The 24,147-nt window shown below is 51.4% G+C and overlaps 2 protein-coding genes across 6 annotated transcripts in view; one reads left to right on the top strand and one right to left on the bottom strand.

The window, feature by feature from the left end:
- Positions 1-10,543, top strand: part of Chmp3 (charged multivesicular body protein 3) — a 30,867-nt gene extending 20,324 nt beyond the window's left edge. Inside the window, exons 4-6 of the mRNA XM_046455896.2 lie at positions 4,053-4,174; positions 6,279-6,393; positions 9,970-10,543. Of these exons, the coding sequence (XP_046311852.1) occupies positions 4,053-4,174; positions 6,279-6,393; positions 9,970-10,118 (386 nt within the window). The 3' untranslated portion in view covers positions 10,119-10,543. The remainder of the gene's footprint in view (positions 1-4,052; positions 4,175-6,278; positions 6,394-9,969) is intronic.
- Positions 10,544-20,079: 9,536 nt separating this feature from the next.
- Kdm3a (lysine demethylase 3A) overlaps positions 20,080-24,147 on the bottom strand; it is a 44,939-nt gene continuing 40,871 nt past the window's right edge. For 4 of the 5 annotated variants that reach the window (XM_046455889.2, XM_046455888.2, XM_046455890.2 and 1 more), the window contains 5 exons: positions 22,866-22,985; positions 22,644-22,783; positions 21,527-21,703; positions 21,316-21,450; positions 20,080-20,737 (listed from right to left, as the gene is read on the bottom strand). In XM_046455889.2, coding sequence (XP_046311845.1) covers positions 20,657-20,737; positions 21,316-21,450; positions 21,527-21,703; positions 22,644-22,783; positions 22,866-22,985 — 653 coding nt within the window. In that variant the 3' untranslated portion in view covers positions 20,080-20,656. Of the gene's footprint in view, positions 20,738-21,315; positions 21,451-21,526; positions 21,704-21,981; positions 22,057-22,643; positions 22,784-22,865; positions 22,986-24,147 lie in introns of those variants that run through there. The other variant, XR_009227943.1, reaches the window with a different exon arrangement.

The following is a 24,147-nucleotide window of genomic DNA, read 5'->3' as shown; positions in this document are numbered from 1 at the left end:
GGTACTATAACAAAGTATAATAATCGTTCTTATTTTCTACGATTCCTTCCCTGTCCACTGGTTCTCTGGCAGGCTTGGGGTCTGACGGTGCTTTGGTTCTTTGTGCTCTTTCCTCTTGATCTTTCACAGTTAAGGTTTTTAATTAGAGAAAGTCATAGACTCAAGTGCCTACAGTTGTAAGGGACATTCTGATGCGCACACGTGTTCTGTTCCCTCAGTGGCACATCAGAGCACTGTGGCATAACCAGGGCACTGGCCTTGAGGCCGTCCAGGGCAGGTCCATCAGTGCTGGCACCCCTCCTGCTGCCCGTCTGTGGCAGTGCCACTTTCTGCCCTCCACTCGGCCTTCATCTCTGGCGCCTCTAACCTGCTCCACCTCCAGGACTGTCACTCCCAGAGTGTGTGTGGTGGAGGGTTAGGGTGGGCAGCCTCCTGGGGTTGCTGTTGCTGTTGCTCCCGGGCACAGCTGGCTGGAATCAAGCACCCTCCACCCAGCGATCCCACCTCTGTGTACCGTGCTACACAGGCCCAAGGCTGCAGGACCAGTGACTACGTGAAACCTTCCTGAGGTTGATTCTCAGTATTTTATCAGTGAGGAAAAGCTAGCACAACAATAAAAGACATTTAACATAAAATTTACTATTTTAACCACTTTTCAGTGTACAGTTTGGTGCTATTTGGATTAAATATAAGACAATACTTTGAGTTCTTTGGTTTCTGAAGATTTTAGAAACTTGTTTCAGTCTAACAGGTGCTTTCTAGGGCTTTATGTCATTAATTTTTTGTAAAGTGATGATTGATTTGTTCGCTTAGCAAGTACTTACTAATTACATTCTGTGTCCCCGGCAAATTGCTAACATAGTGGCACACAGTCACTGCTGGTGGCACGTGCGTCCCAGCGTGTACATGTATGTACTCGAGTGTTGGGTGCAGGGTTTTGGCGGCTGTCCACCGTGCCTGTTGGCTTGGGGTCCACTGTGGCATGAAGGGCTTGGTGGTCCATCTGGGACATAAAAGAGCAGCCTGCGGGGAGGGCTTTGCGTCGGCTCTGGAGTCGCTGGTACCTGCAGTCCATGAAATGTGGGTGGCACCTTTGCTTTCTTTGTTGCATTAGGTGTATATTAAGCATACATGAAGCTCTGCAGCAGAGCTGTGTGGAGGGCTCTTTGCCTGCCCTGCCTGCGCCTGCACTGAGCTGGCTGTCCCGTGTGTGGACGCCGTGGAACATCACCATCAGCATTTCCTCAGAGCCAGAGCTAGCCAATGAGCGGCTCACCCTGCCCACACTCTCGGCAGTCCTGGATGGCAGCCCCTGGTTTGAATTGGAGGCCCCTTAAGAGTACAGTGCTGATCAGCTTTCACGTACTCACTGCCCTCTGCATGTCTTCTTACTGAAGTGGTCCGCTGGTCTTCACCTCCCCCCTTTATTTTTAGCTGTAGAAGGACATAGTATCTTTATTTCTTCATGTGGTGCTGAGGGTGGACCCCACTACCTCACACATGCTAGGCGGGCACTCCTGGCTGACCCCTGAGCCCACCCAGCCCCTCCAGGCCCCTTTCAGTCAGTCTGTGGCTCGTGCTGAGTCTCAGGAGTCCCTGTGTGTTCTGGATGCAGCACTTTTTCGGGTAGGTCTTTTGCAAGTATTTTCTTGAAGCTCGTGGCCTGTGACTCTCATTCCCTTGGAGTGGTGACTTTTGATTTTGAAGTGGTTTTTCTCTGCCAAGCCGCCACCTTCCCTTTTTTGTTCTTTTTATTTTTGTTAGTTCTGGTTGGACACAAGACCTCTATTTATTTACTTTTATGTGGTGCTGAGGGTCAAACCCAGCGCCTCACGAGTGCTAGGCCAGTGCTGTGCCGCTGAGCCACACCCAGCCCCAAAAGCACTCGAGTGTTTTTGGCCTTTTTGCTTGCAGAAAACACGTTGCACTCCAGTCCCCTCCGACTTGTTTAATTTGTGCTTCTGTAACAGATGCCCCGTGATCCCCAGGGAATAGGGCGTTTCTCCCGGGCTGTAGGCCAGGGGTACAGGATGGAGGCCGGGCAGCTCGGTGATCCAGAATGGAGGTCCAGAATGCCATGCCTGCCCAGACAGGAAAGACGGGCCCCCTATTCATACTCACCAGGGAGGAGCCCGAGGTTCTTATCCTCAGAAAGGCCACATCTCTTAACTCCTGTCACACTGGCAACATGAATTTTTTTGTTTTGTTTGTGGGTTTTTGTGTGTGTTTATGTGTGTGTGTGTGTGTGTGTGTGCATGCGCGCGCTGGGGATGGAACCCAGGGCCTTGTGTGTGCGAGGCAAGCACTCTTCCAATTGACCTGTACCCCTAGCCCCTAATTTTGGGGAGCATACATTCACACCATAGTTCCTTTCTTTTGGATTTCAGGTGCAAAACACATTTAGTTCAGCCTCTTAAAAATTTGCTTTCTAATCAACATTGACTGATTATCAAGATAAATGACTATAATAAGTTTTTTTATTCTTATATTTTTGTTTGTAATGTTTTATTCCTAAGTTCATTTTTTATTTTTTCCCACTGTTTGGCCTGTTTCCAAGTTTTCTTGTCCCTCCTTATAATTAGAAATGTGTGTAACCTTTTCACAATATAAAACCGATTGAGCTCGGGGCAGTGCAGTGCCTTTAGCTTGGGCGGCTGAGCAGGAGGATCACAGGTTGGTTTGAGGTCAGCCTGGGCAACTCAGAAGGTAAAAGGGCTGAGAACGTAGCTCAGGGGTGGAGCACCCCCGGGTTCAGTCCCCAGTACCATACAAAACCTGCACAGTGAACTCTGAAGTGACCATTCTGGGTGAGCTTCACACTCCTCCTAACCCAGGCTCCCTGGCCCTCAGTCTGTTTGCTGTTGTGAGAGCCGACCCTGAGGCAAAGGCTCAGAGGAGAAAGGAGCCCACGTCCTGGTGGCTGGAAGCCCAGGATGGGGTGGCATCATCTTCTGGGCTCTGGGGAGGGCATCCTGGAGGCGGCATTGCAGGGGCAGGGGCAGGTGTGGGAGATCTCGTGGTGAGACAGCAGGCTGGAGCTGGGGCCAGGCTAGTTTTGTAACCAGCTCCCCTGGTGAGCTACGCACCTGCGGTGCCTGTGACCCGGAGTGTCTAGATGCCAGCTCTTGGAGGGCCCCACCTCTTGCTCCCCTGCAGTCCCAGCTTCCAGATCAGGACTTCTGGGGACACAGCGCCATGCTGGCCGAAGTCCCTATGGGTGCTTGCTCCTCCAGAAAGGGCAGGCAGCCCAGAGCTGTGTGGGCATGCTTGCTCTGCGCCCCTCTTGCCCTGTGGTGACTTTAGCACTTTGGCATGTCTGGCTTTTGGTGTCACCGCATGGCGTGTGTCATTTCTTGCTTACCTCAGCCACTGGTCGCTCCCTCTGCAATACGCTGACCTTAGAGACTCTTCCCCACTCCAGTGTGGCGAGAACAAGGGGCGCTGGCACCCCAGCTAGGCATCTCCCTGTCTGCTTGACTCCTGTGGGGTGGGCACACTCCCTGGGGTCTGGCTGCAGGTGCTAGCAGCCGCACATGGCGCAGCGCTGGACCCTTGAGGCAGGTGCTAGGGGCAGCGTCAAGTGAGTCCTGGTCACCCGCTATGACCATTTCTCCTAAAGAGGGCCATGGCACATGTGTGATCTCAGATCAGAGACCACATAGCCCCACACTGACCCTTGCTGTGCCTCGTCCTGCTTGTCGCACCTGGGGACCAGCGGAAGAGGCTGCCTGTGTGGGCTGGTGCATGGACTCTGCCTGGGCACCTGAAGCCCCATAGTCTATGGCCTCTACACAGCTTAGAGCAGTTCCCCCCATGGTGGTGGTACCCGTGTTTGGTAGGGCTCTCTCCCTAAAGCTCGCTCCCCGGGAGGGCCCACTGCCTTGGTGCTCAGTGATGCACACGGCCCTGGCCTAGTAGCACAGGAGGGGGTCCATCTCAGTAACGCCTGCTGTGGGCACAGCGGCAAGTCTGCAGCCTGCTGTCGCCACCATTGGTTTTATTGAAGGATCCTGACTGGGCTTTGTCCCTCCTGACGAGTGTCTCCTTCTCAGCCGTCCTGCGAGTGGCTGGTTCCTTGCAGAAGAGCACAGAAGTCATGAAGGCCATGCAGAGTCTTGTGAAGATCCCAGAAATCCAGGCGACCATGAGGGAGCTGTCCAAAGAGATGATGAAGGTGATTGAACCCTACTGTCCCCTTGAGAGTCCCTTTCGGCAAGTGGCAGGGGCTGGGGTGGACGGGTGGGAGCAGAGAGACTGCGGCTGCTCTCCAGGTAGCTTTGAGAGGAGAGCTGTGGGCACTTCTGAAGCCACCTGAGCTACAGCTGGGTCAGGTTGCCAGGTGCTCCTCAGAAGCATGCCCAGAGCTGGGGGCCCGGGAGCAGCTACTGGGATTCAAGGGGAAGGTTTGCAGTTTCCAACTTTAGCAGGACTCAGAGCAGCGTCCAGAAGCTGGTCAAGCTATTGTAGGGTCATTAGGGCCTGGATGGCCGAGCCTGTCCTGAGAAGTGCAGGGTGACAAGGTGGTGTCTATGTGCCTGCCTACAGTATGGGGGCAGCTGGGGACAGCATTAGAACAACAGGCACAGATGTTCCAGCAGAGCTTTAGTTACAGGGATGGCCGGTGGACGGCTGTTTGCCAAGCAGAGGGGAGAGGGGACCAAACAGAAAGCACAGGCACACCTGCCACCTCAGGAGCTGGACCTGGCAGGGACCTTCATTAATGGCCTTCAGACAGGACCAGGGTGAGGAGACACTGCCAGCCACCCCTGTTCCCTCAGCAGGAAACTGAATCTCTGAGCTGCTGGGGCCCTGTGTTGGACCTCACCACCGACCTGTCACTGGGGTAGCCTGAGATCCCTTGTTCCCACTTCAGACCAGCATCCTGACAGCTAGGATTGCTCACCACAGGTTCTCACGCAGGAAAGTCCTCCTCCTCCCTCGCAGGGGACTTCTGTGGGCTGGAGAGATACATAGGGTGTGGAGTCTGGGCGAGAGGGGCCAGAGAAGAAAATTGATAGGAAGGAAAAGCCACAGAAAATGCTGAGGGTGATCTGCAGCGAGGAGTCCTTGGGCAGAGCCTGTAGGAAGGGATGCGGTCAGCAGGGCGCATGCTTTAAATTGGCATGCACCGGGTTAGCAGTTATCACCCACTTAGAGCTGGGGGCCAGGTGGTTCTCGGAGTAGCTTCAGGCCTGTGTGGCTCAACTCTGGTGGCCCCGAGATCTGAAGGAACGCTTCCTTAGAATCGGAGACCTTTTTCACAATTGTCTCTGGATACTGAGGAGTGTGGGAGAAGTCTTGTGTATGGTGGATAATAAATGTTCATCAAATGCACATGTGATGATGCATCCCCAGGGACACACCAGCCTCCGTGGGCCAGTGGGTGTGATTGCATTCTGTGTCCCCAGCACTGGCCTGGTGGCGTAGGGCAGCATTGGAGGGGTGTCTGCTGATGGAATGGAGAGAGGCATGGATGACCACCTGGGCCTCCATGGTGTGGTCAGGATCCTGACAGGATCTTTGGACCAGATGATAGGCGTGCAGTGAGACACTTTGACATAGCCCTGAGCACCGAGGTGACTTCCACTGAGCCAGGCCATGAGGCTTTGTCCTCTGGGTGACCCTGAAGATGAATTTGCTTGTGGTGATTGGGAGAAAGGGATCTGAGAGTGGGCAGAACAGGACACTTGCTAGATTTGTGTCATTGAGTCCCTCTGGGGGTCAGGGAGCAGACAGGCAGGGTAGAGGGGCTGCTTTAAATCTGATCGCGTCAGCAGAGTCAGCAAGAGTCATGCTCCCAGGAGCCAGGGCCGCCCTGTATGACCGTCTGCATGGTGCATGGCCAGAGCATCAAGGCCCGGAGCTCAGAGCTCTGTTCTGGAGGCTGCAGGGCCCTCAGGTTCTCCTCCTCAGAAGCCCTCCCATCGCCCCTCCTCTGCCCACCCCCCACAGCCACTGGGTGCCTCTTGCCTCTCCTGCCCAGCAGGTTGCTTCCAAGTGCCATCACTGCAGGCAGGCTATAGGAGGACAGCTGCGAGGGCCACCGAGGGGGCCACTAAGAGGGTCCCAGCCTTGGCACTGAGGTGGAGGCCCATGTCCTTGGGCCTTGGCCTTTCTGAAGAGCTCCGTGTCCAGTGTTTCCCCTGGCCACCATCAGGGTGTTAGCCCTGGTGAGGGTGACCTGGGCTTGGGGAGACAGGAGCTTTGTCTGGGTGGCATCAGGGGAATGGTGGAAGCTGATGTGGCAGTGCAGGGAGTGATGTGTTCCATTTCTTCAGGCTGGGATCATAGAAGAGATGCTGGAGGACACTTTTGAAAGCATGGATGACCAAGAAGAAATGGAAGAAGAAGCCGAAATGGAAATTGACAGGATTCTCTTTGAAATCACAGCAGGTACGACCTTGAGATTCCCCTTCCTTGCCCTCTTCAGATGGTCCTTCTCCCTGTCACTGAGTTAGCAAATGGCTTCATTCTGTAGCTGTGACTCCCCTACTTTTATGTTTTTTATTTTAGAATATCTGAGTGAGTTCTTGAAAAAATAAACATGATATAATCACCTTTTTAAAATGAGGAATTTTTTAAATTTATAAAAGTTGCATAATGGTGAGAGGGAGAGGTTCCTTTTGTATACCTCTGCTGGGAAGGAAGTTGGTGCAGACTTCCACTTCCTTTTCCTTTTTAATGGTACCAGGGATTGAACCCGGGGGCACTCAACGACTGAGCCACATCCTCAGCCCCTTTTAGTTTTTATTTAGAGGCAGGGTCTTGCCAAGTTGGTTAGGGCAACTTGGAGAGAGGCGTGGATGACCACTTGGGCCTTCATGGTGTGGTCAGGATCTTTAGACCAGATGACAGGCGTGCAGTGAGACTCTCTGACATAGCCCTGAGCACCGAGGTGACTTCCACTGAGCTAGGCCATGAGGCTCTGTCCTCTGGGTGGCCCTGAAGGTGAATTTGCTCGTGGTGATTGGGAGAAAGGGATCTGAGAGTGGGCAGAACAGGACACTCCCTAGATTTGTGTCATTGAGTCCATGTGGGGGTCAATGTAAAAAAAAACACATAGGAAAGGTCTGGAAGAGGGGTGATTACAAATTGTAGTTATTTGCTAAGTGATGATGGTTAATGAGTTTTTTTTTTTTTTTTTTTTTTAATATTTGGTTTTTAGTTGTAGGTGGACACCATAACCTTTACTTTTATTTTTATGTGGTGCTGAGAATTGAACCCAGTGCCTCATGAGTGCTCTCTACCCCTGAGCCACATCCCAGCCAGCCCCAGTTAATGAGTTTTTGAACTTTACTTTTACTTGGAGATTTTTTTTTCTTCAATATATTTTTTGGTTGTCGATGGACCTTTATTCATTTATATGTGATGCTGAGAATCGAACCCAGTGCTTCACACATGCTAGGTAGGTGCTCTCTCATTGAGCCCCAGCCCCAGCCCCAGCCCCTACTTCTAGATTTTCTGAGGTTTTATTTCCGTGTTTGTATTGGTGCAGTATAGTTGTAGATAAAGATGGGATTTGTTGTCACATGCACACAGTACAACAGTACAGTCTGGCCAGTGTCATTTCCTAGCATTTGCCCTGTCCCTCTCCTCCACCTGCCCTGGTCCCTTTCCTCTACTGATCTCTCTCCATTCTCATGAGACACCCCTTCCCCTTTTCCCTTTTTCCTCTCCAGCTTCCACAGGTGAGAGAACGTACGACCCTGGACCACCTTCTGAGTTTGGCTTATTTTGCTTAATGTAATGTTCTCAAATTCTATCCATTTCTTGCAAATGATCCAATTCCATTTTTCTTTACGACTAAGTAAAACTCCACTGTGTACACAGGCCACGTTTTCCTTTATCCACTCATCTGCTGATGGACGCCGGCTGAGGCTGGTTATGAAAGATGCTGCTGTAAACATGGGCTGCCAGTGTCACTGCAGTGTGTTGACCTCGGTTCTTCAGGATAAATACCCAGGACTGGCACCTCTGGAGATATGGTAGCATTATTTCTGCAGCTTAGGGGTCTCATTGAGAAACGTGTTGCCTGTGCTGATGAGCTGGAATGTTGATCTGTGTTCTTTTCCTAGGCATCGCTAGCTTCCTGGTCTGATTCTGAGGTGCCTGGTCCCTTGGGAGTTGGCGTTGGGAGATAGGGTCTCGTCTCATCCTGACACGTGGGTAACCACTTGTTCCTGTTCAGGAGGCTGTCTCTGCTCCAGTGTATGCTTTTGGCTGCTTCGTCAAGGATGGGTGACTGTGTCGGTCTGCTGCTCTGTCCCCTGGTCCTGCCGGCTGTTTTGTGCCAGGACCGTGCAGCACCTGTTCCTGTGGCTCTGGAGTGTGATGTGAGGTCAGGTATGGTGGCTCCAGCATCAGGCTGGTGGTTGAGAATTGCTTTGGCACTTCTTTGTCTTCCATTTTTCCAAATGAATTTTAGGGCTGTTTTTTCTATTCTGAGAAGAACGTCATTGAGGTTTGGGCAGGGACTGCTCGGATCTGTGTGGTGCTCTGGGTAGTGTGGCCATTGGGCAGTGTTGGTTCTGCCTGACACTGAACAGGGGGGGGGTCTTCGTATCTTCCAAGTTCTTTGCCTTCTTAGTGTTCATGGTTTTTATTATAGAGGACTTTCACCTCCTTGGTTAGGTTTATTCCTAAGATTTTTTTTTTTTAAGGATATTGTATGGACTTGTGCATTTTTGGTTTTTAGGTTTTACTGTTACTAAAACTGGTGGGGTTTATTTCTATTATTATTTATTTGTCTGTTTATTTCTTTGGAGGTACTAGGGACTGCACCAATGGGTGTGCTACCATTGAGCTACATTCCAGGTTCTTTTTCAGACAGGCTTTCGCTAAGCTGGCCAGGCTGCCTTTAACCTTTGTGATCCTCCAGCCTCAGACTCCTGAGTTGATGGAATTATAGATGTGGAACATGGGGCCTGCCTGGAGCTTCTGTGTCTTCATTTAAGTGTGGATACAAAGAATACTTATTCCAAAAATATATATATATAACCTGTGATGATTTAGAAATTTTTTTCAGAAGTCTACAATTTTAGGATCTAGGAGCTCCAGGGCCTGACTGTGGTTCTGTCTGAAGACTCAGTAGTATTAGGTTCTCGGGGCTCCAGGGCCTGTCTGTGGTTCTGTCTGAGGACTCAGTAGTATTAGGATCTAGGGGCTCCAGGGTCTGTCTGTGGTTCTGTCTGAGCACTCAGTAGTATTAGGGTCTAGGGGCTCCAGGGCCTGTCTATGGCTCTGTCTGAGCACTCAGTACTATTAGGGTCTAGGGTTCTAGGGCCTGTCTGTGGTTCTGTCTGAGCACTCAGTAGTATTAGGGTCTCGGGGCTTCAGGGCCTGTCTGTGGCTCTGAGCACTCAGTACTATTAGGGTCTAAGGTTCCAGGGCCTGTCTGTTGTTCTCTCTGAGGACTCAGTAGTATTAGCATCTAGGGGCTCCGGGGCCTGTCTGTGGTTCTGTCTGAGGACTCAGTAGTATTAGGGTCTCGGGGCTCCGGGGCCTGTCTGTGGTTCTGTCTGAGGACTCAGTAGTATTAGGGTCTTGGGGCTCCGGGGCCTGTCCGTGGCTCTGTCTCAGGACACGGAGTCAGACCTGCATTTCTGAGTCTGAGGCTTCTCCTGGCTCTGCCTCCTGCAACTGGAGCTACGGGCACAACCCACCATGCCTGGCTGAACCAAGGTTCTCGAGATCAGAATCCATTTAGTCATCATGACTTTGGGTTGGGCTGGTGGCACATGCCTGTGACCTCACCCACTTAGGAGGCTGAGGCAGGAGGATCCCTTGAGCCCAGGAGTTCCCGGCCATACTTCCCAACTTGGCAAGTCACTGACTGAAAAAAAAAAATTGTTCCTGGTGTCAAGATGAAGTGCTGTGTGGCCTTGTGCCACTTGTTCCCTGCACTCATCTGTCCTCATCCGGTGGGTACTTGAGCCCGAGTGCTCATCTGCTCGTGTTCTTCCTTTTCAGGGGCCCTGGGCAAAGCACCCAGTAAAGTGACGGACGCTCTGCCTGAGCCTGAGCCTGAGCTTGAGGGAGCCACAGCGGCCTCGGAGGACGAAGAGGAGGAAGAGGCTCTGGAGGCCATGCAGTCCCGGCTGGCCACCCTCCGCAGCTAGGCCTCTGCCTGGCCCTGGCCTCTCCGTGGTCCCACGGGCGCCGACTCGGGAGAGCCCCGTCCTTGCATCTCTTGCACTCCACGGAGCGTTACATTTGGAGAAGGTTCTGTGCTTGCATCCCTGCACTCCACGGAGGCTCTGGGCTCTTGAAGGTGCAGTGGACACCCCATCTTCAGAAGGAGGGGCCGACGTGTCTTATGGGGGAGGGCCAAGGTCCACTTCCTCATGATGCAAGTCTCAGAACAGAGTTGGTTGCCCAGATGTTGAGGGCTCTGTACTCTGTGTGTGTGATTGTGAGTGAGTGAGTGTGTGTGTGTGTGAGAGAGAGAAGAGAGTGTATGTGTGTGTGTGTCTGTGTGTGTGAGAGAGAGAGAGAGAGAAGCACTGTGTAAATGGATTTTAATAAATTCTGCTTTAACACTTGGCCCCACTGTAGATTGTCACGGGGGATGAGCCCTCGGGTGAGGCTCCAGGCTGTCGCCTGTGTGGGCCTGGGAAGAGCAGGTACCCCAGCAGGCGCACAGGGCTTCTGCTTGGTGGGTGCTGCTGCCCAGCCTGCAGACATGGGTGGGAGATGCCCTTCTGCAGCTGGCATTTAACCAAAAGGCTGCTGGAGCGCCGTGCTGCTCCTCTGCGTCCCCCCTTTTCTCCTCTGCAAGTCACCTGCAGAACTGGCCGCTGTGGAAAGGGCCTCCCACCTCCCCTGCCATGCCCACTGTGAGCTGGTTGTCCTGTGCATGGGACACCACGGGGCTCCGCAGCAGCAGCAGCCCCTTCTCAAGGCTGGCAGCTGGCCAGTGAGGCCAGTTGTGCTGGCGTCCCACCCCACCAGCACTCCTGTGACACGCCCCAGGGGGGTCTCAGGTGAGCCTGCAGCACTGCTCCCAAGGCTTCCTGCTGTGAGGTTTCCTTGAGGAAATCAGCTGCTAGCCCAGGTGTGGAACACCATCAGGAAATGGCTGACCTGGGTCCAGATAGCCAGCCGGCCCTGAGGCTCTGTGGCCTGCTGAGGCAGCCAGGCAGCAGGAGGAAGGCTGGCCTCCAGCAGCAGGGTAGCTGTCGTGGACTGTGCAGAGATTCTGCTGTCTGGTGTTGCTGCCGTGGGTACTTCCAGACTGTCCTACAGAATAGTCTGGGACCCATAGGAGCCTCCGGCCACTCTTCACCTTGAGAGTATCGTCACGTTTATTTTAATGACGATTTTCAGAGCATCCCAGGCTCACAGCAGAACTGAGGGGAAGGCGCAGCGCCTCCTACATCCCTGCCTTTCTCCGTGCACAGCCGCCATGCCGTGGGTGACCCGGCCTCCCTTGCCAGGTAGTGGACGGTACATGGGATGCTGGGTGTCCTGTGGGTCTGCCCAGGTGTGTGACACAGGGACCCACCATCACGATTTCATCAGGGGATCATCTCTCCAGCCATCTGTGTTCCGTGCTCTGTCCATGCCCTTCTCTCCCACCCGCCAGCGCTGCTCTGGTCCTGCCCTTCCCCGAAGGTCGGGGTCCTTCTGTACCCAGCTTTTCCACCCTGGCTTCTTTCACTTAGTGCCGTGCCTTTAAGTCCCCTCTGTCCTCACAGCTTGACAGCTCGTGGCTTTCTATCATCGTCCAGACACTCCCCTGTGGGACGTGAGTCTTCATAAGTCCCCCGGTGGCCTGCATACACAGAGGGGCTGGCTGGGTGGCCTTCCCGAGAGCTTACGGCTGGGCTCCAGCGGGACAGCGACAGTGCCTCTCCTCCACAGACTCAGCCTTCGGTGCTCTAAGTGGCCTGGGTCTTGCCGTGCAGAAGCAAGCTGTCACCTCACTGTTTTGATTTGCTGTGTCCTCGTGACGCTGGATGCTGTGCATCTCTGCTCGCAGCTGCCTGTGGCCTTGGCCAGCTGTCTAGGTCTGTGTTCATCTGCTGAAGCAAGTGGTTTGGTTTTTAGGTTATCGTCTTTTTGAATTTGGGTGACACCGCGGTCATCAGTGATGTCCTATGTCCCAGTCTGTGTGCCTTCCCGCTCGCTCTGTGCTCAGAGCTGGTCTTCTTGCCTGCATCGTGCCTCTGGTACGCTGTATCTGAAAGTCACCACCACCCCTGAGGGTCTGCGTGTCTCTGGGGGCCTTGCGCCAGGCCGACTTCGTCGTCTCCGTGCATTAGGGCACTGGAGGTGGCCTGTGGACTGCTTTGTGCACATGGCTGTCGGGTGCCACCTGTTGAGGCTGCTGCTCTCCGCTGTATTGCTCTATGCTGTATTGCCCTGGCCCAGATCAGCTGCCGTGCTGGGGCCTGTCTCTGGGCTGTGCGCTGCCCCCTCCCCTTATGACACATGATGGTTGGAGCTTCATGGTGACTGTTGGAGCTGAGGGGTAACCATCTGCTGGCTTGGTCCTCTCTGTCACCGTGCCGGCTGTGCACCTCATCTAGATCCTCAGAGGAGCTGGCTCTGACTCTCACTGATGCTGCTGGGGTCTTTGATGCGGCTGGGCTGGGCCGACATGCTGAAAATGACCATAGGGTGCAGCACGCTATTGGAAGCACAGGGCAGCCTAGGTCTGGGGCCTGTTTGTTCTTGCAGATAATCTGACTAACCGGCTGGGCGGCTGGGCAGGTGGCAGCCTCTCCAGCCCCTTAGGCAAGGCGGTTGGTTCTCGTGCATTTTCTGTTTTGCAGCATCCCAGCAGACATTCCTGGTGCTAGGCATGGAACCCAGGGCACTCATCCACTGAGCTGCTTCCCCGGCTCATTTGGGGACTAAATTGTTGAGGCTGGCCTTGAACTGGAGCTCTTCCTGCCTCCCCCCCTCCCCCGACCCCCTCATCCCCCACTGCTGGGATCATAGGTGTGCACCACCACACCCGCTGGGGTTAATTTTTAAACGTGTCTTTTTCTGTTCCTCAAGAGTGGGTGCATCCTGCTCCATGTATTGTGTGCATGTCTCCCCTCCTGCTTCTTGGGGGGGCATTGCTGGAGAGGGCCGGGCGCTGTCTTGGCCCCTGGGTTTGGGTCTGGAAGGCGTGTCCCGACAGTGCCACTTGTAGTGAGATGTTCTTCCACCCGCAGGCACTGGGACGGGTCCCATCCATCCTCACTGGGCCCTCACTCATCCCACGCACCCTCACTCATCCCACGCCACCAACCCGTCCATCACTTCTGAACAGCTGTCTCCAGCTTATGGTGATTGCCCGGCAGTTTGCTGTGGGCAGTTCCATAGACCCCTCTCTCCTGCCCGAGGCCCTCTTGGGTGCTGCCGACCGCAGCTCATCCACCTTGCACATTCCCAGGGGGTTGCCGTGAGCTGCTATGGAGAAGAGGGTGCCCACTCCTGACCAACCCCACAGCCAGTTATGGGAACAGTCAGGACGCCACACCGCTTTCCAGGTTCTGAAGAGCAGCCGCCATTTTTCTCAATTTAGTGGCAGGTACTCTGCAAATGCCTGTTCGTCGTACAGTGAAAAACTTAGGAAATGTCTGATTCAGATGAACAAGTTTCTTCTCAATTTTTCCGTTTTTGGTTTTTTCTTTTCTCAGTGCTGGGGATTGTACCCAGGGGACTCTGCCACTGAGCTACATCCCTAGCCCTGTTTCCGTGGGGCGGGGGACAGTGTTTCACAAGGACAGCCAGTTGTGAAGTTGTGGTCTTCCGGCCTCAGCCTCCTGTGGGAGATGGTTTTCTTTTGCGATATCAGAATTAATGAGCCCAGTTGCTGAGTCCCATGAGCAATGCAGGTCTGAGCAACAGAGATGAAACCGTTTCTTTTTCCTTTTTTTTTTTTTAAGGCTGGGCTGGGGCTCAGTGGTGGAGCACTTCACTAGCACATGCGAGGCACTGGGTTCAATGCTCAGCACCACATATAAATAAAGGTGCATTGACCACTAAAAGAATTTTCAAAATAAGTTGCCTTCTGATGAAATTACAGTTTCAAAAACACATTTATAGAGTAACAGCATAATGGTAAAACATGATCTCCTACCCCTCCAAGAAACCTGTTAAAAACCAGAGTCCAGTTTGTCGGAAGCGCAGGAAGCAGAGGTCGGCAGCGAACACAGCGGCTGAACTAAGGACAAGGAGATTTTAAAATGGAAGAAGCATTTTGTGACACTTTATTTGCCCTTTCCTGACCCCTCCCCAGCTCAGCCCCTTGAAGACCACTCTCAGTGTGGGTCATGGTCTCTGGTTCTGGAGGGGCAGACTGGGCCTCATTTTGAAATCACTGTATCTGTCCTAACACAAGAAGCCAGCGCAGAACCTGTTGGGCAGAAAAGCAAGATAGGTGTTGCTTCAAACACAGGCGAGGCCATCACAGTCCAAGATGACACTGAAACCCAGGAGGAAGGCTGGGCAAATGACAGCCATGCGTGCCCAATGGCAAGACACCAGGCAAACCCTGAGCCAAAGGGAAACTTTGCCAAGAGGCTGAGTGTCAAATGGAGCCACCCAGATCCCCAAGCGGAGCTGCAGCCGTGCTGGAGGTGTCCGCTGCGCCTGAGCAGGCAGCAGAAGTGACCAGCAGCCTTGCGAACAGTGGTGGACCACCAGTTGGAAGCAGAAGGAGTGGAGGAGGACGTCAGCGGAGCCCAGGTGCCGTCACGGCAGTCCCAGCAGACAGACGGGGACAGGACAATCTGAAGAAAGCTGAAAAGGCTTGTGCGAGGAGCTGCGCAGACCCCTCCCAGGACAGACTAGCCCCCTCCCAGGACAGATGAGCCCTCGCGTGATGGCACATGGGAAGCCACAGAGAAGGAGGAGCCTCGTCAGGTGAGCCCGCTTCCCATCTCAGAGAGAGGCCGGAGAGCTGTGTCCACTGAGGTGCTGGAAGAGGGCAGAGCAGCCTTGATGAATAGTGGTAGCCAGTTGTCCTTCAAGAATGGATGAGGACGTCATGCAAAACCACAAGGGGAAGTCACACTCTACCAGTGTGTAATGTCAGACACACTCTGCTCTCCTGTGTGACTGACAGGGACAAGTGAAGGCGAGAAGGAAGAGAGGGGTGGTGGCCCATGCCACAGTCCCAGCTACCCCCACAGTCCCAGCTACCCAGAGCTGAGGTGATGCATCCCAAGCTCAAAGCCAGCCTCAGCAATTTAGTGAAACCCGGTCTCAAAATATAGAAAGGGACTGGGGATGAAGCTCAGGGGTAGAGTGCCAGAGTTCAGTCCCCAGGACCATAAGAAAGGGAGAAAAAGCTTTTTTTTTTTTTTTTCTTCTTTTTTCTTTTCTATCCTCTTGGCTATTTTCCATGTTTCTAAATGGATTATCTTTTTTTCTAAATGTACAAAATCATTTGTAAAACTTTCCCTGTGCCTGGTGCCTTTTGAGGATTATGCTATAGAGATTACTAACAATTCAATTCCTTTAATAGTATTTTTTAATACTTATTTTTTAGTTGGATACAATATCTTTTTTTTAATGTGGTGCTGAGGCTCAAACCCAGGGCCTCACACATGCTAGGCGAGCACGCACTCTACCGCTGAGCCCCAGCCCCAACCCCTTTAATAGTATTTTAAAGATTGTTGAGAACTGTCTCCTATGGTTGTCCATTTCATTTAGGGTATATTAATATCACACTGCTAGATTCTACTTATTTAAAATCCTTATTATATCTGTACTTAAAATTTCCATTTAAAAAAATATTCTTAGTTGTAAATGGATCTTTTGTGTATTTGGATGTGTGCTGAGGATGGAACCCAGGGCCTCACACCGGCCAGCAGGTGCTCACCCTGAGCCCCACCCAGCCCTTAATTCCCATTCTTAATGTCCCTCCGTCTGTGCCTTTTTCCCTTCATGTTTTGCCAAAAGTCTGCCTATTTTATTATTTTTTCCAGTCATTGCTGTGGTTGGGTTGGATTTTTCTGCTCTGTACACGTGATGGTCCCCACTGCAGTGGCACTGGGAGCTGTGGAACCCGAGAGGCAGATCCTGGTGCGGGGAACCTGGTTCACGTAGCTTACCCTGGGAGGACAGGCATGCTGCTCTTGCAGAGGGGTGCTGCTCAGGACGAGTGGCCCCAACTCTGTCCTCAGTCTCACCACGTGACCTCTCCCTGTGGCACCCTTGCCTGCCGCTGTGACGCCAGTCCTCATGACAACCAGATGGGCTGCCCAGTCTTGGGCTCTCAGCCTCAAGCTGTGAGCCAGGTGCACCTCTTCCTAAGAGGGGCCGCCTCAGGCCTCTCCTATGTGGCGGCAGCAGCAGAAATCAGACCCGTACGTGGGGCTGAGCTGCCTGGCACATGCAAGGCCCTGGGTTCCATCCTCAGCACCACGTAAAAATACAGGCATAAACAAAGATACGGTGTCCATCCGTAGCCGAAACATTTTTTTAAAATGGACTATACTTGGCTTTGGACTTTGCTCATCATCTGTTCTTTATTTTAATGGTCATATTTCGTGTCCCCCTCATACCCATTACAAGGCAGCAAGGTGGCCCACCATGTTTCTGTGCAGTCTGGGGGCCTCCGGCTCCTGGGTCCAGGGACAGTGTGTCACTTAGTGCTGCATCTGCGATTCTGTACCAGTTCCAGGGCCCACACTTCCTGCTGAGTGCAGTGAGCAGGGCCAGAGACACTGCCACAGCCACAGACGGAGGGAGGTCCTGCTGGGGGTGCTGCAGAGGGAGACTGCTCAGCAGGCAGTCAGCTCTGCAGAGGGCTCGGCTGCTCCTCAGGCTGTCCAGGCTCAGCTCTGAGAAGCCAGTCCCAAACAAAATTCCCAGCAGCTGCACACCCACTCGCACAGTGTCCCACACACACACCTGGACAGCAGGGAGCATGTCCACCCGCACGGTGTCCCCACACACACCTTGACAGCAGGCATGTGCCCTCCTCCTTCACTAGTCCAGCTCCTCTTGTAGTTTTCAGTAAGTCTCGTGACTGTCAATAACCATGTTCCTAAGAGCCTGACGGTTTGCTACTTCAGTGGTGTCTTTCAAAATTTCATTTTAAATTTTTCACGGATAGCATTTAAAAATTCTACTTTTGTGTTGTTTTGAGTACTTTTCAAAAACGCATTTCCTTACCTTAGACTTGGTCACAGACGGCTGCTGGATCTTGTCTGAGGCCTATTCTGCATCTCTTAAAGTTTCCCGTTGGTCCCGTGAGTGCCATGGAAGGCCTGGACTTGATCTTCAGACAGGAAGGCTGTTTTGCATGTTCTGTTGTCCTTTGGAGGATTTTCACATCATTGCTAACCAAGGCTGTGGGTCTGCAATTTCCTTAATGTCCTACTGGTCAGGTGTGGTTATTAACTAAAATGTCAGAATGTTCTCTGTACTTTTTTCTTTTAGTTGTAGATGACAGTTCTTTTTTATTTTATCTGTATGTGGTGCTGAGGATCGAACCCAAGGCCTCACACCGGTGAGGCAGGTGCTCTACTCCTGAGCCCCAGCCCTTCCCTGTACTTTTTAAAATGCCATTTTCAGTAAGTTGTTTTTGAGGGATGTCTCCAGGTCATCAAACTCATTGACAAGAGATCATCCTCAGCACTCCCTTATGATCCTTTGGATGTCCACACAATAGGTAGTAGCCTTGTTTTTTCCCATTAACCTGAAAGATTTAACAATTTTAATCTTTTCACAAAAATATTTTTTGGCCTTTTTGTTTTTTCATTTAATACGTTGATTACTGCTCTGATCCCTCCCTCCTCTTCTTGGGTCTGGAAATGTAAATTTAGACTTTTCTTTTTTGGTGCTGGGGATGGAACCCAGGACACCTCAGTAGGCTGGGCATTCGAATGCTCTACCACTGGGCCCCACCTCAGCCCTCCAACCTTTTCTTCTACGTTTAAGGCTGCCTGTCACTTCCGAAGTATTTTTGTAACCAGATCCCATTTTTGATGTGTCGAATTTTTATTGCTCAGTTCTAAATATCTAATTTCCATTCCACTTTGCATGTTGCTTAATTACTCAACACTGGTTAATTTTTATTTAAATTCCATTACCACCGAACAGGATTTCAACTCTATAGTCTTAATAAATGCCGGTGGCATTTTGGTCCAGTCTGTGGTCTTTCTGAGTGAAGAGCAATGCCCATGAAAGGAATGTATATTCTGGGTATTGATCGAAGTCCATTTCACTGCTCAAGTGTCCTTATGTCTGCTTACACATCTATTCCAGAAAGGTACCCGACAGTCACCTTGAGAATCTTGTCCTTTACCCAAACTCCCTCCTGTTGGAAGCTGTAGTAGATGTAGAAACATCACCTTTCCTCTGGCAGACTCTTATCCACACAGTGTGATTTTCCTGTTTTCACTTTCTTCCTGTAGTCAAACTCTTACGAGCAGGTCTTTTACTTAGTCAGATGATCTCTTCTTGTAATTGGAATGTTTTTGTTCTTTGTTCCTTCTCTCCTGCCTAAATAAGTAATTTAAAAAATGTAATTTTCATTCAATTCCAAATGTTTCCCTACTTGTGAGTTATTTTTTTTTTATTGTGGAAAAATATACATGTATTTACCATTTTAATTCCTGCAAGTGAAGAGTTCAGTGGCACTAAGCACATTCTGTTCTGAAACCGTGACCAACCATTTCTAAAGCTTCCCACTTCTGAAAACAGCTTTGTACTCCTTTGTTTAGGGTTTTCCTTATACACCATTTCTCCTTGCAAAATGTGGAATAATATCCTTCTCTGTAATCCCAGAGGCTGGGAGGCTTGATAGTGAGTTCACATAGCTGTGAGACTCTCTAAATAAAATACAAAATAGGGCTGGGGATGCAACTCAGTGGGCAAGTGACCCTCGGTTCCAAAAAAGAAATCTTCTAAGGTTATTTTTATTAGTTATTCATCTTCAACAAGGTCTGAAACTATCATTTTGGGAGTGGGGAGCTTTAAAACTTATAAAACAGTGCTTGCTTCCTGTACCCACCAGAACCAGCCTGCCTTGACTGCTTTTAAATAACTTACGAATGCCTCTAACTCGAGACTGGTCCTGATGCACCTCAGCCAGACACTGCCGGCTCCCCTCGTGCTGGCAAGGCAGCCTGGCACCATCAGTCCAGGAGTAGTCAAAACCCCAAGCCCGAAGCAGTTTCTACCGCACAGGTGCCTTTTGTAAACACCATCCCAGAGTGAAAAGTCCCAAGGTGGACCAGCTGAAGTGGGGAGCTGCTTTTGGCATCTAGACTTACTACTCACACAAATCCACCCCGTGGGTTTTTGAACTGTCCTTGGTTTTCTTCAAGCTGATGTCTCTGCTGTCAAGCTCCCTGCCTTCCTTCAGCTGTCCCTGAGCCTGTTGTGTTCCCTTTTCTGGCTGGCTGTTGTTGGACGCTGTACTCCATGGGACTTTCTCTGCCGTTTCCCACATGCTGAATTCCTAACTTGACCCATCACACTTCATTTCAGGTAAGTTCTACTTTGCTTTTTTCCAGATCTTTCTTCCTGGTCATGTCTGGCAATCCCTTGTGCATGTTTCCCAGGCTCTTACCTCTTTAAACCTAATAGATATTTCAGAAGAAGCATCGGCTCATTTCAGAATCTGCAAGCCTCACAAGTCTGACACAACTGGAAGTTCCTCTGACTCTTTCCTATGGTGGCTTTGTCCTTTGGTTCTAATAAACCTGCACTGCAGGCAGGCGGCTGCTTCCTTGTGCCGCCACCGCCTACACAGATAAAATGTAGATCTAGTTGGGCTTCTTCTACCTGATGCTCTGCTGTTAGGTCCACGTTCTGAAACCTGTGTCACCTTCCTTTGTAAACCCTCCCATGACAAAGGACCAGGAGAGAGACCACACGCCCCTTCTTCCCTCGTTCCTTATAGAGCCACTTAGCCAGGCCTCCAAGTTTAATTAACTGGTGGTCTTCCTTTGCAAGTGTGACAGTTTTCCCTTGAAATTCTGTGATAGCGCTGTGACACTCACTATGAAATGACTACAGCCCCCACTGTGCTTTGAAGAAGAGTTCTAGCAGCCATCTCTCAAACCCACATTCAATAAACAGATGTGCTGAATCCACAACGAGAAGATAATGGCAATACCAAAATATTATATGAATATTTTAATGCAAAATGCTTAACACTTAAAATTAGCAAAGCTTCATTTAAATTAAAATTCCATGTAACTACAGATGATTAGCCCAGAGTCGTACAGTAGTTGGCTTCTGCTCTATAACGCCAGTCCTATGCCACACAGAGGACTGCTCCTTTAGCTGTGGCTTCCTCCTGCATCCTGGACCCTGACCAGGTGGGAGGGTGGCCAGACAGACATGAGACAAAGCTGACCAGTAAGCCCATAGCAATCCTAAGCTCATGGACCTGTCTGCACCCTCCAGACCCAGCTGGAAATGACTGTTGCAGAGTTGACAGGAGGCTGTTTGTACAGCTTGGTGAGAGTCCTGCACTAGGAGAGGAGTCACAGTATCAGGATGCACGTCTGTAAATAGTACTACATATACACACTTAGTGTCTGTAAACACTAGAAATATACATTAGACAGAGTACCCTCACAAGTCGGGTATAGTTTAAAAAAGAAGATGAGGTAACATGAAATCTCAAAGTCCACAGGAGTCCTGCCTGAAGAGTTTGAACAGCTGCCAGTAGTTCATTGCCAACGTGCAGGTACTAAGGTCTGCTGAAGCTCGACTCGCTGGCCTTCAGCATAGCCACCGCATCTTTCACCGCATGGTAGATGACATTCTTCACCTGCAACAGCGGAAGCAAAGTGGGTCACTCCACCACTCAGGCCACGATCCCTCACTACGCATCTACAGCCGACCCCAGCAGTATCACCAAATACCAACGTTCATGTGAAATGCCAGCACCAGGAAAGGCCTGGGCTCCTTCAGAGCTGCGCCCGCCGCCTCTGGAGAACCTGGAGCCCACTCCCTCTTCCTGCAGGCCAGGCAGTGCGAGGCAGGTTCTAAGGACAGCTCTGCCTTGACTTCTCCTCCCTTCCTTATTCCTACAGAACCAGGTACTTCCCCAGCTTCCCAGACCTGCAGCACTCCTGCAGCGGCCACCGTCAGCCAGAGGTCCAGCTCTACTGCACAGGTCTCGCGAGAGCCCTGGCTGGCAGCTGGGCCACAGCCAGAAGTATACAAGCAGCCTTGTCGCGGGCACAATCCCTCCCAGAGTCTACGCTGCAACACAGCAAGTGAGGTCTCCTCTGGGCTGCTCCCACTCCACTGCAGACGTAAAGCCAGCCCAGTGCGGACTCTGTAAAGTCACTAACAGGCTGGGAAGCCAGCGCCCACGAATGCCAGAAGCCAGGTCTGTTTTACCTGTAATTTGTCTTCGTGGTTAGTATGAGTCTGCGACAAATAACGGAATTCCTGAGTGAGCCAGAAGCAGTGCTTCACGTGCTCTGGAGACACAAAGTCCTCGGCCACTTTGATGCAGCTGTACAAGTTGTGAACCTGAAAGACACCGAGCCACGTTAGTGCACATTCAAGTCCCCAGCAGACAGAGCAGAAAGAGAAGCAGAATGCTTGCCTGGTGCGGAGCTCCTGCTGGGATGAACACCACGTCCCCGAGGAACTGGACGATAGCCCAGCCCTGCACCCCATACTCCTGATGCAGGCGCTTTCTTAACGATCGGTCCAGATACCAGCTCTGGTCATGAATAGGATCATGGTCTGCTGGGTTCTCTTGACCTTGCTCTTCTGATACCTAGAATAAGAACATGAGCAACACGCTAAGACCCAAAGTGAGTGAGCCTCAGGCATTCTTCAGCCTAAGTGCCCCACTGCAGACAAAGAGGAGCAGTAATCAGACCTGGAATGAACCAACAAAAGAAAGACTGCACATGGCTGCTGCTTCTGGTACTGGCAGTCTCTACATGTTCTTGGACCCACTATATTTAGACATTTTTTGGCTTAGAACTTTTAAAGGTAAGTAGGTTCAAATTCCTTAGATAGAAACTTGTTTTACTGTCATTAAAGACCTACCTTTATTTAACAATCTGAGAGTTATCACACAGTCCTGAAGATGACCACACATCCAATTTATTCTAGACCCAGTATCTGGAAAAGTACACACAGAGTGACGCTACGGGGAACAATAAGGTGACCAGCATGTTTAGAAAAGCCAAACGGTCCTTGTCCAGGAACAGCTCAGGGCCTGCCTGGTGCGAGGCAGTAGGCCCAGTGGCTCAGGTCCATGCCTCATGGACGAGGGAGACCACCAGCCAAGGACACCTGGGTCACAACCAGTAACCTCAGTGCCAGCAAGTTTAAAACTAAGTAAGCCCCAACTTTCCAACTTCCACACACAGAGCCCTGCCTAAAAGACACAGAAACTCCAGAAGCCTGGAGCCTTCTAGGACCCGCAGTCCCTGGCTAATGAACACAAGTAGGGCCCTGCACCAAGTGACAGTGGACAAATCAACAGGGACCTTAGTAATGCACTCAGAACAAGGAAGCTAGGGGCCACGGTCTCTACCCAGTGCTCAGATTACAACACAATGGAAATAAATGGATGCCCAGAGGTGAGCAGAGAACAGAGCTCTCTCCAAGCGCTATCATTAAAACACAGAAGGACAGGCCCCCTCGCCACAACCCTGCCAGCCGGGTCAGCTCACCACACAAGGACTTCCAACAAGGCCACACACCTTTTTAAGGAATTCTCTTATTTTCTCTGTGTCCTTTGCAGCATAGATGTGCCAGAGGGCTCCTGGCTTCTCTTTTCCTTCAATAAACCGCTTTATAGTGAGTTCATCGGAGTCTCCATCTTGGATGGTCCTGAGGACTTCTGGAGCAAAGGAAAGTAGGTGATCAGACCATAGACCCGGCTCAGACTGGGACAGTTAGCCCTACCCTGTGTGCAGCCCTACCTTCTTCCTGCTCGCACTGCCCTTTGGGGATGCCCACATAGACCATGACGTTAGCAGCGTCAGAAACGTCCAGGTGCAGGTTTGTTGTTCCGTATTTCCGATCTTCTGGAGTGATTAATCCTGCAGAAAGAAGACACTGAGGACAAATGCTGGGAGACGCCTCTCTCATCCTCAAAAGTAACAACACTCAAGCGATGGAGCTGTCCTCTCCTTTAGAAAAGACTCTCTTATCAGATATTTAATTACAAGATTATAGATCCACAAATCCTAAGACTTGTTTCCAGTGACAAGCAAAGGAGGTCCCTGATAAGAGCTTCCATGCTTGAGATGAAATTACGGAAAAAATCTGTTGAGCCTAAAGGGGGTACCCAGGACCCAACCTAGACGGCACAAGCTAAGTGGCAGAGCCGACTCCCAGGCCAGGGCAGCTGGAGCTCCGGTTGCTATGTGGCCTGGGACCAAGAGCCAGCACCACTTCTCATGGTGCCTGCTGGAAGCTGCCCGCTCCCACATACTGCTGGATCTAAGGGAGGACGCTGCCTGACACACTCACTGGGCCAGAGTGCGGCCCCCTCCTGTGTCCAGTGCTTCCGGAGCAAAGGCTGTGGGCTGCCCCAACAGCCTGTGTAGCCTGGAGGCCTTGACCCCTGGCTTGCCTGGGGCTGGACTTGCCCCAAATGTGGCATGCCTCCAAATGCCCATCTGGGGCCAGAGCCCTGGCGTGCCCTGCTGCCTGTGCAACTTGCTGAACATTAGCCCCAGGCACAGAGGAAGTGCTGAGTATCAGGGGGAACTCAGAAGACACAGGAATTCACTTTAAAATGACAAAGGGAAATTATCAAGGGAACCACAGTTCTGTTCATGTTCTCAACGTATCTGGAAAATATTTCCGGAATAAAAAGTAAAAAATGTCAATTTTAAGAAGAGCCATTAACCTACTAGAAATGAAATGAAGGTCCCATCTGACGGCACAAGCCAGTGCCACAAAGTCTGATTCTACTTGCTGTTTGAAAAGTCAAGGAGCAGCGTTCAGGAAGATGACACACGGGCAGTGCACCTGGGACACCAGGAACCACCAGCACAGGCTCCTGGACAGTGGCCAGGACCTGGGGCAGGAGAGTGAGCTAGAGCCAGTCAGTCCCAGCAGGGCTGCTCGCTGGCCTGTCCAGGGCCACACTGGGTAAAGTGAGACCTGCCCAGCCACTAGCCCCAAGACTGCAACCACAGTAACAACGCCAGACTCTCAACTGAGATTATAAAAACTAACGGTCACAGGGAAAGG

Source organism: Marmota monax, unplaced genomic scaffold (assembly GCF_021218885.2).
Source record: "Marmota monax isolate L192 unplaced genomic scaffold, Marmota_monax_Labrador192_F-V1.1 WCK01_AAM20220418_F8-fsc00238, whole genome shotgun sequence".
Classification (NCBI taxonomy): domain Eukaryota; kingdom Metazoa; phylum Chordata; class Mammalia; order Rodentia; family Sciuridae; genus Marmota; species Marmota monax.
The sequence above is the reverse complement of the archived record's forward strand: the minus strand, read 5'-3'. Positions and strand labels throughout refer to the sequence as shown.